General features: G+C 36.7%; 1 protein-coding gene across 3 annotated transcripts in view; it reads right to left on the minus strand.

The window, feature by feature from the left end:
* Positions 1 to 19,102, minus strand: part of LOC114929964 (uncharacterized) — a 127,801-nt gene that overhangs the window by 58,598 nt on the left and 50,101 nt on the right. For all 3 annotated transcript variants that reach the window (XM_029301692.2, XM_085489683.1, XM_029301693.2), the window contains one exon: positions 14,022 to 17,400. In XM_029301692.2, the coding sequence (XP_029157525.1) occupies positions 14,022 to 15,159 (1,138 nt within the window). In that variant the 5' untranslated portion in view covers positions 15,160 to 17,400. The remainder of the gene's footprint in view (positions 1 to 14,021; positions 17,401 to 19,102) is intronic.

Raw genomic sequence — 19,102 nt, forward strand, 5'->3', positions numbered from 1 at the left:
TAAGCCAATAGAAGAAAAATAGCAAATTTTAACTTCAGAATATTTCTCGATTAACAATTTATTATACATCCATCACCGTTTCGTTATCTTTATATTTATAGGGCAGTGGCATATTTAACAATTCGCAAATTTTGTTTTCAATCGCTTTATTTTATTGCGTTATATTCACTTTACAATCCATCAAAATTGCAAAATAAACACAATGTTTGAAAGAACAACGTACACGTAGAATACGGGTGTCATTAATTAATTCCGACTTCTCTATTGAAATAAACAGAAGCTAGACCTTTCTAACATGCGCGCGATCGTTTACTAGAGTGCTACTATTTTTGTACAGTCAAAGTTAAAGTCCGTGGATACGCGAGGAGGAAAATGAAGTAAGAAGGAAGAGTCTAAACAATGAAACGCGCGAGCAATAAACAGATGCTCGAAAGTATATACGTATAAGCCAAAATAAAAAGGTGATGTGCGAGGGTCGTCTCGTAAATTAGAGTCTCTTTTGTAAATCTGGGGACTGAAGGAGGAGCAACAACAATGCGATGTATGTTAATCATAAATTTCAGTGGTATATCCTTGTAAGAATAAGACAAACGAATAAAGATAAAGAGAAGAAGCATCTTGAAAAATAAGATTTAATTAAAATATATTCTACACGTGAATTTCAGTAACTAATTATAGATTAAAAGCTATTTAATAAATTTAAATAATGAATAAAAATAAGATTAAATATGTTTAAATTATTTAATTATATAACAAGTAAATATTATTAATGGAAGAATGTACATTTTGAGGGGGAAGATCAAAAGAAAAGGAGGAACAAAAATAACGTGGCTTACGCGATTGAATCAGTATACGAGAGGCGTTTGATTTATTTCGCAAACGATAACGATTCGGTTGAGATATCTCGCACGCACGCACGCACGCACGCACGCACGTACGAGTGTGCAAAAAAAGAGGAAGGAATCAATGAAATACGAGCTAAGAGAATTTAACGTTTAAATAAATTTCCAACGGATTATCGATTAATTAATTAGCAATCAGAAATAGGGCAAAAGCACTATTGTGTTAATGATGGACTATCGATATATTACGCAAAGTACGTATCATCGATGCAAGAATTATTAATGAGAGATATTAATTAATAATAATTAATTAATGATGATTCGCGGCGAGAGAAACGTTAAGAAGTCAAGAGTCGATCATTAATCTTGTCGAGTAAGCGAAAGAGGGAGAAATAGAAAAGAGGGAGCGAGAAAGAGAGAGAAAAAAAGCTGTAAAATATAGAGTCACCGAGGCGTTATATAGGTGTCGGCTTATTCACGGGTATTAATGAAATTGCTTTACAGTGCGTCGCAAATTTTACGCGGTTTCCGCCGTTTCTCTATTTGCGCCATTTGCGCAATTACGATCCGCGTGAATTCCGCTCGTAGTAAAATAGAAGACGGGAGAGCCGCGGGAGAGAATATGATTATCTACGATTAATGTGGTCTTTATATCGCGGAAGGTACGTATTATATACATTTACATACACTTTATTGTGTCGAGCGTTTACTGGAAAATCATTAATTTCTTTCTCTCTTCCCGTTCTTCTTTTAAATCTATTTTACTACACTTTGTGCACTTCCGAAAGATATCAAGATCATATCGCAAATAAATTAATACGTTCTCTATATATTCAGACATTAAAAAAGCAAAGAAAAGTAAAATAAAAAGCCAGATTTGACCATTACATCGTGTTATTATAATTAATATTCGACAAATATTTATTTATCTTATTATTGTACTTTGGAACGAGATAAATTTTCCATCTCACCTCAGAAACGTTTTTTCTTCTTTTTACAGATTTATGCCTTTTAATTGGCGCATAATAGTCATTATAATTCTTATTATAAGTATACATTAACGAGCATATACAAAATATTAAACTAGTTTTTAAAGTAAATTTTCAGATTATGATTTGTAAAAATCAATTATGATATTGACAATACTGTGGAAAAGTCTATGTACGGTACACTATTTATGCTATAATATAATCAGCTATCGGATTAGAGTGGTCAAAAAGTGAACGAAACGCTGGCAATGATAATAAAATGAACTGTCAAGATGCTCTTACGCATAAATGCGTATGTCCACGTATCGCAGTCACGATAGTTAAACGCAATGGTTCCCAAATGATAAAGTTCTAATTGTCTAATTGTCTTTGGCTATCAAGCAAGTTCGACTTTTATAGAATTTTTGGAAATTTAATGGGATTTTTAAAGCTATTATTTATGTATAGCTAATATTATTCTAAAAAAATGTAAATTTATAATTTAACTAGAAGTTTAAGAAGCAAACTAGAATATTTTATATTTTATATAGCGACACTTTTAGAAATACGAAATCATCGGATGGAGATGACAATAAATATAAATATTTATAGTTGAAAATAAGCTTTTTGGTTGGAACTTTTTAATCTAAAGAATTTGAGAACCACTGGGTATCTCCAGTTTAAAGCAAATACGAGTATCGTTGTGTTATCTATTTTATAATCCGCCACAGTTTCTACGACAATTCCGTAAGTGGTTTCCTTGCTTCCTACTATACTGATGATATATCGAATCGATAAAAGTACCGTGTTTTAAGAAACATTTTTTTAGAATCAAGTTCTTAACGATCAATTTTTATCTTCATTCAGAAAATATTAGATTTTAATTTTTTAAAGCAATAAAAACATAACAAGGCTCAGAATATATCAACGTAGATAATGAAAAAGGCTAATAAGAACCAAATGCGAGATAAAGACACAAATAAAAAAATTCCTAAATAATTTTTGGTATTATTTATTAATTTAAAATTTAATTTAGTTCCACCGGAACGTTTAATTTTAATTAATAATATGCCTAAAATTATTTTGGAGTTTTTTATTCGCGAGTTTAGCCATTTATTTTATTATATCATACTTAATTCTTTATATTGTATAAACATACTTCATAAGACAAGATTTTATCGAAATACTTGCTCGTAAAGATATTTTTTGGAAACTTATTCTTTTACATAGACTCGTTGGAGTATTTTATCTCTCTCTCACTTCAATTTCGAAAAAAAAATATTTATACATCTATTCAAAGATGTATGTTGCTGCGATAAATTGAAGTCGCAAGAGAATGGTTCGCGTTCATCTTCACATGCATTTTTAACGCTGTGTGAACCAAGTTGTTCGGGATGAGTTGTTCATCGACGTTTAATGCAAGGCTGTCAGCGGCCTCGCGAATAATAATCGACGTCGATTTATCCGCGATGCGTCTTTATCTATTGGACGAAAAATTTCGCTCGTATAAACTAGACGCTGCAACTAGACGTTGGCGAGATAAGATCAGGCGCAATCTTCACTTATCGATAGATGTTGCCGATATCGAACGGAGAAAAGAATCTCTCGCTTTGCCACAGGCCTCGTGAGGGAATTATATCATTATGGAGAAGATGAAAGGTACAGTTTCCGGAGCAAGACCGTCGATAAATCACGATCGCACGAAACAACAACCACTAACTTGCGATAATCATGTACGAATCTAATACTCGGGGAAGCTGCTGATGGATCCAATAATATCGTAGTAATGAGACGATAATGACAGTAGTGCTAAGAAATAAGAAATGCAGATCTGGGAATTTTTTTCAATTTGGAAATAAGAAATTCGAATCGATGGATAATTGTATTATATAAGAGATATTTTTTTCGCAAATTTTTAATATTTATTTATTTATTATAAATTATTTAGATATTTATTTTATTTATTATTTATTATTATTTATTTATTTATTAAAGTTATGTGGTCATCCATCAAGGAAGTTTTAAAATACATTCTACATAATCTAATCATTCTAATAAAATCTAATGAATAATAGTGAAAAATATTTGAAAGGTATTCTAATTTTAATATAATAAATAAATGATCGAATTTAAAAATGGAAAAAATTATTAATATAATACTGATTATTTTTTTATTCGAAATACAAATATATGTATATCAGATTATATGTATACATATTACGAGAGATGCGGTATATAAAATTATAAATATAATTCTATTTTGAATGTTAGTAAGATGTAAATTTATTAAATTAACAAATATTTAGTTCAATATTATTATTATTTCTTTCAAATAAATGATTTATTTGAACGTGTTGAATTAAATATTTGTTAATTTAACAAACTTTTTTCTTCAGTGCTTAGGAAGCCAGTGATTTTTTTTAGCGCGTACGTTTTTAGCTAGACGTAATATTGAAGGAGCTGCGAGGCTATTACTCCCGTGGCGTATATATGTATATACTCACGTTTGTCGGTCAGTAATTAGCGGGATCGTTAGTTTCTTGCGGCAGCGTAGAAAAACGATGACAGTTGCGGGGCGCGATCAAAGGGCTCACCGATCGCATGGGAAGGTAATCGTGAACGAACTAGCTCTCTCTTTCTCGCTATAGAATCGGGGAATTTCCGCGTTTACGAGTTTTCCTTGGCGCGCGCAACAAAACGGGACGTGCTTTATAATATACCGTGTGGCGGATGCGAAACTTCTCTCTCTCTTTCTTTCTCTCGAAATTCACCCCGTCAGATGATAGACAAATTGTTTTTAATCGTACGTGCACGGTGTAATTTCGATATAGAGTACGTACAATGTATTCGCGCGCAGTGCTCTTTCTTACGCGATAGAAGGAGGCAGATAAAAGGTGGAGATTGGAGAGAGGATACGGTGAAATAATAAATGAAACTTCCCGGGCTTCTCCTCGCGCGATGAGGGGCGTTATGATTATACTCGAAGTATCAATCGGCCAGAGTAATGAACTGTAATGGTGCTTCCGATAGGTGTGATTTAATGCCTTTTATAAATGCCGTAAGTATCAATTGTGATAATCGTTTGCCACACTCGAGAAAAAATCGCCACTAAGTGGCCCTTGCAAAGTTCACTTTTGTCGGAAATTATAGAATCTTGCTTTATCTTACTGTACGTTCATCAACGATGTTTCTTTCTCAATTATTCATCGAAAAATAGCGCCAAGAGGATCCTCTTAATTTAAGATGATATTCTTAATTTATTCTTATTTTTAGAAAAATATATACTAAAATTTAGAGAAATTTTTTAAATTAAGAGGATCTTCTTGGCGCTAAGAATACAATTTTTTCGGTTGTATTTATTGATTCATTATTTCAATTAATTTTTTTTTCATTCGCGAGAATTTAATTTAAACATTTAATTTTTATATAAAAAAAATGTAACATCTAATTTATCTTCTCAATAATTTATTTATTCGTTCAATTAATTTGCTCTGAGAAAGATCTGAATTTTTTGCTCGTCTGTTCGATCTTTTTCGCGGCGAGAGATTTTTGTTCCCGTGAAAAATGAAGGAAAAAACACATTGTACACACCTATACTTATCATCGTCTCGACATTCGTTCGCTCGGTGATTTTCTTCGACACAATGGGAACCGACAAAAGGCGTCTGTCGGACGGACAAAATCTCAAGTATACACAGCTCGGTTCTCACCCTATGGGACTTTCTAAGGTTCCATCTGACACGCGTCTCGGTCCTCCGTGCGCGAGTACCTATCACGAAATTGGACGTGAAGGAGGGCACAATATGTCGAAACTAATGCATCCGACCACCATCTCGGGCGCACGACGAAAATCAATCAGGGCCATTAAGACGGGTTTGGATGCACGTTTGGTGCACGCACACTCTCTATATATTTTTAACGCGATAGTGCGTTTGTGTATACCGATCCACTCGTTAAATCGTAATGAGGATCCATTTAGTGTGACACGGTATCGATTATGGGATTAATGACGATTTCGTCGCATGAATGATAGGTAATCGCTCTCCTATGCGTCTTTTCTCTTTCTAAATCGTCGCCGATAATGATTTCCAGGCGCTTCAAAGGACAAGGTGGTCTCGATCTGAATCATAATTGATTCTTTCGTGTATTAACCCTGACAGATATTCGATTTTCTAATTTTCGATACGACTATTTCTGTATTTTCTGATTAATTTCACATAGTTTTCAAATAAATAATATTTATTTTAATATTTACAGTTTTAATATATTATATATATTAAAATTAAAAAATGAAGAAAAATATAAGAAAATTTAAGAAAAACAAATAATATTTTTCGATACACTCTGAATAAGAAATTATTATAAAAATTATTTTTATTTACTTTAATTTTATTACCAATTATTATAATTTAATTCATCATATGAATGAGTTCTTTATGTTTAATAAATCGTTTTAGAATTTATTATAAAAACGTAGAGCAGGAGATTATACTTTTATTGATTTCCAGTCATTTTTTCGCAACAATCAATGACAGATGAAAAAGTTACACTCGGAATCATCGACAGACTTATTATACAATTCGACATAAAGATCTTATATGCTAATTTGCATAGTCCAAACGATACGGAATAATTAATGATGATTATTTTCATACAAAAAACTGAAAATGTCGATAGGAGAGAAGATTATTATTTTACACTTCGAGTGATGAGCGGACGATCGTATAATTACGAGCTGTTGATTACTCGAGCGTTTGATACAATTTTAATGTCACTCGCACGTCAGAAGACCTCGCGTTCTCCTGATATGTTGAAGCAGCGATTAGCGCGTTCGCTAATTGTATACACGTGTAGAATTCCGTCGAGCATTTCATTTCGGCATCTAATCGGCCGATCGTATTTCTTACACTAATTGGCCGCGTCGAGATAAATCCGGCGCCTTCCGGCACGAGTTTGCGTCGCGGATATAATCGCGAATTTACCGTTAATCAAGAGATAGCTCGGTCTCTCGTCGCAGGAGCGAGATATCTCACTCTCATGTGCAGAACCTTCAGTTACTCGGGCGTAACAGCTGATAACGTAGCAGAACCCTGGCGTCCCATCGTTCCCACCTGTAATACGTATCGTGAGCATGCGTTTAGCGATAAATCAAATGTAGCGTAATTACACGGTAATTATTACATACGATAATCCGGGGAAGATACCTAGCAGAACGCGAGTATCTAGATTGTGTATGATCGCGAATTTTCGCGAGTCGTCGCGGCTTCTGTTAATCGTATATGTGTTATATCATATTTTAATATACTCTATTTATTATATTATTTTATATAAAAATATTTATTATTTTTATATAAAATTATTTATATTACCTTAATCATTATATTGATTGATTATATTTTAATATTCTACCTGTTCTCTCCGAGCTTCGCGCGGTGGCATTTATTCGTATACAATATACAAGTATATATACATCAAATTACTTAACAGCAATTTCACGGCAATCTCATCTCGCACTCGATAGTCATATCAGTTCGAGATAAGAAGTCAAATATATAGACTGGCGAATATCTTTATTATGCACACATACTTTATCTCGTGCCGCAACTTGCGCGATATTCGGAATTTTACATTCTCTCGGGAGGAAGACGAGCGAATGAATATATTAATGAATACGTTGAGAAATGTCATCGTTGTAATTTTATGCGTCTCGCGGATCGTCCCTTTCGCGCCCTCGAAAGAAAGAGGGATCGAGAAATTATATCCGCTTACAAGAGTGTAACAGCGCGTGATCGATTAAACGGCTGCGTCGGCATTTCTTCAACGTTCCGTTTGAGTTACCTACGTCCGGGATATTTCAATTAAAAGCACCGGGCTAATCAACCGCGCAGCATGCTACGTGTGCCATTGGGAGCTAAGTGCTACGAGCAGCTGCAGGGGTTCCGTAGTTTATCTCTCTTTCTTCGCCGGTCTCAAATCTGTATAATCGCGTTCTTACGCTCGATTTTCGTTCTCTCACATTTTCTCGTCGTCTCTTTGTAAAAATGTCAATTTTATTTCATTTAATGAGGCTAAAAAGACTAATAAGAGCCGAACGCGAATAAAGTACCCTCTCGAATAATTCTATTATTTTTTTTTTTTCGATTTAAAAATTAATAAACGTTTCGGTGCCACTTTGGATATTCAGTAATTTTTTGTAAACGGATTAATTTCAACGCTGCAATGATTATGCCTAATGTTGCCTTTAACATCATGTAGCAGCTTCATTTCATTATATCTATATTTATATTTATTTAATTGAGGTAATAAAATGTACAACGATATGCTCTTTCTTATCAATAATAATATCAATCGTAAAAATAGCAATATAATATCGATATAATATCGTAAATGAGAATCTCTCTCATTAATTTTGTCCTTACGAAAAATTTATCCATTTGCAATTTATAAATTATATATCTAACACATATTACAAACTCTATTATACATATATATTAAATATAAAATAATTATAGCGACATTGTATTTTTTTCAACGAAATAATTTATTAATTTAATTTATAGTAAAATATCCAATTAAGTTTGAAATCGCGCGCGAAAAAGTTCTGCAAGAAATTAGATTCGCTAATTATATATATAATTTTATATTCTTGTAACATTTATAGCGAAAAAATTCCGTTTGAACCTCATTAACGTTTGCTGCAACTGTATAAGAAAAAATACGTTTAAAGAGATCATCTGCTTCTGTGCCGAAAGCACATTCTTCCGAGTTGGAAAGAGGCGGGACATTAATTTTTCGCGACTTAGCGAAATGCATATTCGACGCAGCGTGATGAAGGTTTTAGTTTGTAATTTCGTGTTATTCGCCTCTCTTCTCTCGTTTTGCGGAACAGAACGAGAACGACGACGTGGCGATGAAATTTATCGCGTATTAATTGCACGCGACCGCGTCGTCGGTTATAATTACGTTCGACGTCTCGAATCGGGTGGCCTGTGTTTGCGGTTTATGACCGTAACAAGGAAGTGCGGGAGACACGCGAAGAGATCGCAGTCTCCCTTTCTTGGACCGACGACCAGCGGACTTGAACCTGAACGAAAAGTCCCCGGTTGGGAAAAAAAACTACACAGCCGTTCCCGGTCGTGATACCGAATCGGGTCGCTCTTGCGCGGACGAGGCAGTTTTCTTTTTTCTTCGAGGCATTGATCTTTATAATGTTACAATTGCTATTCCGGTAGACGAGACGTTATTTATTTATTTATTTATTATTTATTCTTTCAGCCATGCCTTACTGGCTAAGTGTGAATTAAGTGTAAAGTTAGAGTTACAAATCAAGTTCAAATAAAGTTTCACGTTCATCATTGAAAAATTATGAAAAATAAAATTAAAAATGAAAATAAAATCAACGGAATTAAACTAAACGCAATCAAATTATTCAGTAGACGAGACATAAAATTTATTGAGATAAAACATAAGGATCAGAAATTGTAACATTTTCCTTTTCCCTATTAAAATAGAATTTTGCAGACTCAGTTTTAACACACTATTAATTTTCCATTTACGCAATATTTTATGATTCGACTATCCTTGAATATCTTAAAAATGTTTGTGTATAAAACGCGCAGTTTTTTTTTAAACGACATCGTGAGAAATACATTTGAGCAACATCGATAAGCGATAATTTTAAGAGAGATATCTTCCTCAATTTAATCTCATTATGGGATCGTCTGGAGTATCGATTTATCGTTGAAAAGATTTGCATACGAGAGGAATACGCATTCGATGGAATCGATTGACTGAAATTGATTTAGCGGTAGGTGCCGGCTCATCCGTTAATCATCGGGTTCATCGCGACTTCTTAGGAGAATCATTTATTATCGTTATCCTTCAGCGCGCCACTAATGACGCGGATAAACACGCGTGCCACGGCGAGAATAAAAATCGTCGATGAGGAACCTCAATTTTTCACCGGTTTGCGGACAAGCTTTTACTTGATGTTCCGATTATGTTCTATCATCCTTGGAAAGAAATGTTCTATCTTAGGTTATTGGATTTATGCATAATCACATGTACAGATTACTGCGTTAGAAGTCTTCTTAAAAAATGTTCAATCATTTCATTTGTTATTCATATATATTATTTTATTAAATCTGAAATTAATATCGCGATTTATATGACTCGGTGGTAATTGACGCCTCGTGAAAAGGAATTAGGACCGAAACGTCGAATACATTTTAAGTGAACCCCTTTCGTACGTGCAACCCGCGTCCCATCAGCATTCGTGCTCCCTTATTAATAGTTTCGCCACGCACCTTTTGCTCTTACACGGCTTCTCAGGCCCTGTCTAGCCGACGGCCTTAGCTTGACCACCCGCGTTACGTCGGCGAGGATTACAAAAGGAGAGCCGCGATAGTCAGCGTAGTAAATTTCTAATGAGAAGTTAGAAAATTCAACTTACTTTGGAGGCCCCTCTCTTGAGACTTTGTACAAAATTGATGATTAATATCTATATCTAATATAAATTTCTAACAAACTTCAAGAAAGAATAGACATCATATTTACGTAAATAAGCCTTCAATGCAATATTGAAATATTAATTCATTCTTCGATTTCCATTCTTAAGCTGTTGTCACTTAAGAGTCTTAATACAATTCGACTAATCCGGTTTAAAAAGTGCCTGACAATTATTACATATACTGTTAAGTCGAATTCAAAAGAAGATGTCATTAATCTTGTTTTGCGCTATATCTATATGTAATTCTGAATTATCTTCATTATAGTTCCGCATCTTCATTGATAATGAGAATTATTCAAGATAATTACGTTCTAAACCGCGGTTACGCGATTCTTGTTTATAACTAACATATGCAAATCTATGACGTCATTTGCCCGCAAAATAATATTTACGATTCGAATATTCGCGGATAACGAACTTTTAAGCAATACTGTGTGTTCGTTTATTTAATTATGACACGGAAATACAAAATTAGCAGAAGAGGGGAGAAATAATATTATGTTGCAACCTGCGTAAAGATGCACGTCAAGTGCGGTATGTAATGTATAATTACCTAATGACACTGTAGAAATTTATAATTTCCATTAACAGACGGTGAAAAAGTTACCTCGCTAGTCATTAGAAACTCGTTTACAGTTCTCATTAACAGTAGGCACTTCTCCTATAAAGTTAAATTTCTGATGCGATCTGACATTTATAAGGTCTCGTTAAGGTTAAACTAATTTTAAAATTTCTTTCTTGTGCTTAGGAAGACGATTAAAATCACCAGATAATTATAATTTAAAGGGAAAACAACATTTTTCCCATCCTTGCTAAGATTTTATTCTCTGCACTTATTACAAGTTCATCATTACAGAATCGCGATTTTATTCTCGTTGTCATTCACAAAATTTGGTGAATGGAACAAAAAGTTTATCCAATGTCACGATCTTGCAACAAGTGTTTCCGACTTTGCTTAATTATCCCCGTCTTTTTCGATGATAACCTTATCTCAAGCATCGGATCTCTTTGAAGCTTTCATCATTATCAAATTTAAGCGACAGATTTATCGCGTCTGTTATCCTCCTTTTTCGTCTTTTTGACATTTGGCGGTCGTTGTCGTTTTATATTATTAGCAAAAAGTTAGAATCGCCGGATCATTCAAGAATACCAGATGATAATTGTTCAAATCATTTCTATCATATTGCATAATCGTCAATGTTATCACAAAAAAAAAATAAAATAAAATAAAAACTAAAAAAATAAAGAAACACGAATCCATAGACGAGAAAATCGTCCGCTTACTCCGGTTTGCTTATTCCGCGCGTCGATGATCATCATCCATCCGATCGCGGATGCTATCGACATTCCTAGCTGAAGTCCCTCTCAGTAAGGAAGACGAACGAATCTAGAAACGAGATTCTACCGGTTTGAATTCCTCGATGATTGATCCACCGGGGTGGCAGCGAAGCCTGATGTCGCGATCGCACGGAATGTTTTAATCGCAATTATCCGTAGTTGAGATTAAAGCAATCGCGTACGCGTTTTTGGCCGACTTCCAAGCATCGATGATCCGATAACTCGTCTCGTATCTTTCGGCTACTTTAGGCCCACGTATTACGTACTCGCACGCATTACGCAAAGAAAGCAATTAGCCGGTAAACAGTGGACGTGATGCGGCGGAACCAGATGATGGTTCATTGATTTTCCCGGCGAATGACGGACGAGAATAGTACCGGCGAGGATGCCTATTAAGATAGCTTACAGCGGTCGAACCCCCACCGGTTACGTGATTTATGCAAATGACGATTGCCGATCATGCGCTCGCGCGAATAATTAAGGTGGACGAAAGCGCGTCACGATGTCGTATTTATATGCGTTCAATGCTCTTTGGCATTCTAAGAAAAAGTATGTATATTTGCACGTGTATCTCTTCTACGAATTCCGATAACTAATTTCAATATTTTATTATTATAGTGATCGATAAGGGAATTGATAAGTTTTACAAATTTTCAATAACAGTTTTTGATGGGTTTTATTATATGACCGAAATATTATATAATTATATGTATATATGTACGAGTATATATATTGTATATAGAATGACAGATATTGGTGATAAAATCGAGATATTTGATATCAGTTTCTGCAAATTGTTTTTATCGGATTTTTTTCACAATTTCTATTTTGAAATTTGAATATATATATATACAATAATTAGAGTTCCTGTATATACAACTCACTCATTTTTAATTTGCTATACATGAAATATAATTTGTTTTTTTAATGAGTTGTATATATGACAGTGTCGTTTATTATCAGTATATACAGAGCGTGCAGAAACTTTAGATAGGACGACAGTTCTATTAAAGTTGTTTCATTAGCAGAACTTTAAACAAAGTTAAACTTAGGTAGATTTTAGTTGCATATATTCTCTTCGTTAACCCAAATTTCGCTTTATATGTACATACACATGAATAAACAAATGCGCGAGATTGGAAACAGGATGGTACTTCTTAGCAGTTAAACGAGCAATCAAAGTTTTAGTAAAGGTCAGTGCGGTCTAGTTACGAGAACGATATTCTTAGATCGTCTGTCTTCTCGATCTAATCGCATAGTAGAACTATTCGTTTCGTCGGTATTTTTTTTACACTGACAATGAATGCTTCGAATGTCGAAGGATCTCTCAATTTTGATTAAATGTCGTAAATGAACACTGAATATATCGTATAAAATTAGCATCGAAGAGGCAGGCAACCTATTGCGTTTCAAGGATAATGTTTGATTAGACATTCATTAATTAGAAACGGCACGAGTCTTTTGAACGATCGATAGACTCGATTTAAATTTTACACCCATTAAAAAACTAATGTGTTTTTTAGAAAAATTGATTACAAGCATCGAATTAAGATTTGGATGGATATAAAAAGAAAAATTTAAACTGTCATGTATTTCGTCCATTACTGCTTTACGAAAGCATAATAAGATAATGCATCATTAAAATATTTTAAAATTATTGCAATTGATAATTATATATATATTGTTTATTTATTAATATCATTAAAATAATCGTGTTTTTAAATTATTGAATTATATAAAATAATTTACTTAAGAAAATAATTCAGTTTTATATAAAATTAAAATACATTTTCTTCTTAAATTAATTATTTTAATTATTAATTGAGTATCCTGGCAATGATAATTTGTTTCAATATTATATTACATCTTGAATTTTATTATGAATACTTATAGATTGTCTAAAGTAATTTTTAGAACTTGAAATTAAGCTTAAAGCGATGACACATAATATTTTCTTATAGACAAAAATATGTTCGCTTCATAAATCTAACAATATGAAATGTCAAACTGCGATCAGCTGATCGCCTAAATATTTCTTTGTTTTATACGATGATATTAAGCGTTCAAAATCGAATTTACGAGAATATAACGTGCACGAGAATTATCAAAATAACTTCTCAAAACTAATAATTCTATGATAATTTTAATTATAATGAATCTCCTCTCTTTCTCTTTCAGTTTGCTTAATATTTGCTCAGATATCATTATACATTTTTTCAATAACATATTAATTTTATATTATTCTCTTTATATTATGCAACTTAAACTTGGGAAATATTAAATTTTACGAGTCGAAATTTTGTTTTGGAAATTCTTTTTTGGATCGACCAGTCGTCGAGTGATATAACATGAGAAAGTACTCACTGTAATCGGAGGTATCGTCATTGGAGCCGTTCACCGTGCCGTCCGGTAGGATTTGTAGATGACGATTCTTGATGTACATCTGTATCTTTCGCGAGGCTCCGGTGATGTGCGAGAGATTGGCCGATCTTTCGGCTCGGGTGCTCGCGTCGCCGGCCAGGTCGATGGATCCTGCACTCACTGCACCGATAATCGCGCCGATCCCGAGAATACTCGCGGTCGGTCTTGCACTCAACTTAATCACACTCGACGAACCGAGTCCGCGTTGCCCGAAGGCGACGAGGAAGAGAAGGAGGACCAGTTGAAGGAACGAGCGGACTCGCCCGTTTCCGATTCTCCTCCTGTCCTGGCCGATCCTTCCGGTCCGCTCCTTCACCGAGCGGACTCCTTCATCATCATCATCGTCATCAACGCGTCGTCTCGAATCGCGGTTGTCCAATTCCTCGTCGAGAGATCTCTCGACATCCTTCTGCAAATTGTCCTTCAGGGATCGCTCCGTCGAAAAGCGAGTACGCGAGCGGTGACTAGAGAGAAGAAGAGAACGATCTTCCGTTATCCTGGTCCTTCCTGGATAATCGAAAGTGGTCCGGGATGTGTCGAGATTACTGCTATCGCGCCTCGTCTGGGATCGATCTTGGAGACTTCGACGCCTCGCGATCGAGTCCGCTATCGCGAGACAAGACTGTTCCGTCTCGTCGTCGCGTAGCCGCGATTCCACTCGCTCTTTCTCCTCGCTCTCCTGTGAGTTCCACGCGATCGGAAGCCGTTCGCGGGCATCCTCGATTTCCTCGGATTTCCTGGACGCGAAACAGACCGATCTGTCCTCTCTTCGTCTTCGACGCGGCGGCTGCGTTGATGAGTTCCGATCCGTTGCCGATCCTAGGATCCTGTCCTCCTTGTCACCTATTTTCGGAACCCTCGCGGATGAATCGGAGGGTGCTTTCACTTGAATTTCGATTTTTCGTCGCCAATCTTTCAGGACTCTTCCTCCTCTCGACTCTTGGCTCCTCGGTCCCCGGTTCTTATCGAACCTCGGCAATTTCGCGAAAATCGTTACGTGAATCGGCGTCGCAGTCGGGCGATCGGCACGGGAATCACAGTGCAGCACCCAATGCCCGCCCCTGTTGATCTCAGCGGGCATGACGGTCTCATCTGACACTCGTTTCCTTGCTCTCCTCCTTCTTAGTCGCGTTGTATTCGTTTCCCGTAGGATTTATCCGCCGATCTTTGTCGCGCGATCTCTCTCCGCGAGTTTCCCTCCTCTCGCTCTTCTCCGTCGTTTTCTTCCAAGATCGTCGTCACTTTCCTCGTTGTCACTTTCCTGGTTATCGTCAATGCAACGGTATCGATGAAGGCCGCGCGCGCTGCCAGCTGGCATCACAGCCGATTTCCGGTCGCTTCCGTCCACTGAAGACGGTGCCTCGGAAAGACGCGGACCGTCCATGCGCCTTCGTCGCGTTTTCGACACTCTTGCATTATTGCGGTTCTCGCCGATCGCGCTTTAGTAACGTGACAGTTCTAACTGGTGATCCAGCTGATCGCCGGACTATCCGGATGCAGACGAGAAACGACGGAATCAACGAATCGCGGAGTGACATCAGATCGACAGATTCTATCTCGCGAGTTTATTACGATTGTGTATTTTTTTTCTTCCTTCGTCCGAGGATACTCCATGCACTGCGAATGATCCTGGTGGTTGTATCGATCCGATCGGTCCTCGAGGACGATGATCGGTGTGGTCGATCCTCTTTTAAACGGTTTTGTCGCGGTATGCAGGTTGACGTTACCGGTTACTTTCGACCCTCTTTTTCTCTCTCCACGTTGCTATCAATTGGCGAGAACCGACACGCGTTACCTCGCCTTAACGGGTTTCTTAACTCTTTCTTTTTCTTTTTCTTTTTTTTTTCTCAACCGGGTCCTTTCCGCCAATTTGTCTCACCGATCATCTGTTTTTTTTTTTTTTTTTTTCCAAAGTCGCAATCACGCACGAAACAATCCTCTCTCGCAAAATATCGCTAACAGATCCCCACGTAACGCACCGCTAACACTTGTTCACGATTAGTTATCACTATTCGCCGAAGGAACGTGAACTCTCCACCTTCCTGAATCGACATCTCACTCCTGTCACGAACTTGCACCAACTCACAGGAACCTAACCGAGGGGGTTGAAAATCGAAACCGATCACGTGGTCTGACACGAGCGCCCTTAAAGAGACAATAAAATTGTCGCGATCGTTTAGCATCGATTTCGTTCAGTCTTCGGAAAGAAGAGAATGACCGGGCCGCCGGACCACGCGTCGCAATTGTCACCGGGGGGTCGCGACCGCGCGCGCGCGCGGGGTTATCTCGCAGGGTCGGATGATGCCGGTGCGGCGTCCGAGAAACTACTGAACGAGTGCCGCGGTTCTCTTCCCCGGCGTTCAGGCACGCTCCTCGGTTCGCTCTCGTAGAGAGACCGAACCGGCGCGGCGGCGGCGGCGGCGGCAATCCGGCGGCGGCGGCGGTGGAGGCAGCAGCCGAGAGTGAAACCACCAACACTATACTACCAGCGGGACGCACGACTCGGCTGGCTCTACTCACACGTGCCCGTCGTACCAGCAGCATCCCATCCCGCGCTCACCGGCTGAAGGAGCCGGCCGGTTAGTTAGTAGCTTCGTCGTTATGTCTCGCTATCGTCGTTTCGTTAAGATCGTCGTCGCGTTCCGCTTAATATTGTCAGCTCGCTGGCTGTCGCGCTTCCGTTCCATTCCACGGAGCACGCGACAGTTCTGGATACGGTGCGTTCGCTACCGCATCGGCATCAGCATCATCGTCACCACCACTACCACGCGCCGCAGCTTTTTCTATCCCCTCTTACGAGCTGCTCTGGATAGAGAATCTCTTCTTCTTCCTCTTCTCTCGTCTGCGTTCAAAGACTTAGCTTTGTCTCTGTCTTGTGCTCTTCTTTCTCTTCTTCCTACTCTCGGCAGCTCGCTCTTGTCTCGACTTCTTCTCCTTCTCTTTCACTCGGTTCCGCTTCTTTTCTCCTTGATCACGGATCGTCTCCTCCGATCCACTTCTCCTGATCTATCCCAGGTCTATCGCGAGCAACGCGAGCGACGTATTTTTTTTTTTCTACAAGAGAGTGATCAGGGGTCACTGTTGCGGATGCACGAAATCACCTGCGAACTGCTCTTATTCTCTTCCGCTGTCACCTTCCTCCGTCTTTGGTTCCTTTTAATAGGATGGTTTTTGACATTTGTTTTACATCGATTGATCCTGAAGAACGACAGTACAATCGGATGCTGTCCCTGTTGCCACTCGTTTCCTTCGGCTACGTCTTCCTCCCATTCTCTCTTATTTGAAATCCAAAGTCGCTCTCATTAAACGGTATGCTTGATGTCTGCAAATGCAAAGTGGATCGTTATGCACAATAAACATTAAAATTCTAATTCTAATTATTATTAAAATATAAGTATAATTCTAATTATTAAGCTAATTAAAGTAATAATGAATAAAGCTTCGATATATTAGGAGAGAGAATAATTTATTCTCTATTCAATCACGCGAAGATTCTGATATTCTTTCTCGCTGATGATTTTTTATAGATACAGAGCCAGTGACTTAGGACGTTGAATTAATAAATGTCCCTTAATCGATCGAGTATATACTTGAAATTTTTCTCGAAACCTATATACGATGTAGAGAGTTGGTTGATTTTTCATTTTATAAGTTTAATATCTCTTTCGCAATTTCTGAGCAATTTCCGTTTAAATCAAAGTCCGGAATCTTATAACAAGCGGAGACGCTGTAATTTCATTCCGAAGAAGCGCGACGATTAAGGCAATGATCGAACCGCCCTGCGATGTAAAAGCACGCGCGCGACCGACTCTCTGACGCGAGAACCGATATATACCGATTTCTTCCCTCGCTCGGAGAAAACTCGCCGGCGCGCTCCAGAAGTGGAAATGTCCGCTTCTTACCTGGTGCTTCTTTCCCGCCACGTATAGGAGGATAATGGAGAGATACCATTCGAGCCATATGCAACCATTTTTATAGCTTACGCGTATTTTAGATATTGTTAGCCACGTCATGCACACGAGGGAAGATGCGAATAATTAGGGTAGCCAGAATTGCCGAATATTCTCGCAACGCGTGATCCACGTGTTAGCTAAAATTATAAGTTGTTCGATAAAAGAATGTTGTAATCGTAGTTTGACGCTATTTTATAATTTTTAACATATACGTATATGTGTGGCAATAATTTATTATTTATTTATTTTTTTTATCTCTGCTGTAACTTTGAACGGTTTTTCCAGTTTATACTACTGTAATTTGTGTGAATAAGTATTATTAAATGTCAACTTTATATTAAGGCTTTATATTGAAAGTTACACTTAATAAACACTGTTAAAGTAAAATGTGATTTATATTATGTTATTTATAAATAGATTTTATTGCAAGATTTTATTATTTGCATCTTTGATTCGTAAAAACATTTTTAACATTCTTGAAACTATCGATATGAGATATCTTATTTCAAAATTTGTCTATTCATATTCGATATATCTCATTGTAAGATATCTTGAAAAGTTTATCTATATCTGAGATAATGTTTCTTCTTGTGATAGGAAGAGAAAATGATTGCTTTGTTCCATTACTTGTCACAAAGATACAAAGGCGTTCAGGTAGCAGAAAAGATAGATAAGTGAGGTAGCATTAAATTTTCTAAAAAAATAATAAGAATAATCTAAAGAAAAATATTCCAAAGATTAAGATAAGAAATTTTTCAGTCATTAGTTTGACATTTTTATATATTATGTAGTCCATGAACGTTTTTCGGTGTTGTTATATGAAGCATACTTTTTTAAAGATTGAAGAAAGCATAAGCACAGGAATAATAATACACTATTGAAAATTATAAAATCTTACTCTTCTCGCTTTTCTTTTAATTTCGACTAGATCTTCTCTTTTATTTTTTTAGAATTTTACATTGTTTAATTATGAAAGTCAAGATATGCAGTATGTACAAAAAGATACTTTTGAAAAAAATAGGAAAGGAATTTCCGAAAAATCTTTGTAGCATTTTTTTATTTGTTAGGAAA

This window comes from Nylanderia fulva, unplaced genomic scaffold (genome assembly GCF_048542155.1).
Source record: "Nylanderia fulva isolate GAGA-0341 unplaced genomic scaffold, ASM4854215v1 Scaffold9, whole genome shotgun sequence".
Lineage (NCBI taxonomy): Eukaryota > Metazoa > Arthropoda > Insecta > Hymenoptera > Formicidae > Nylanderia > Nylanderia fulva.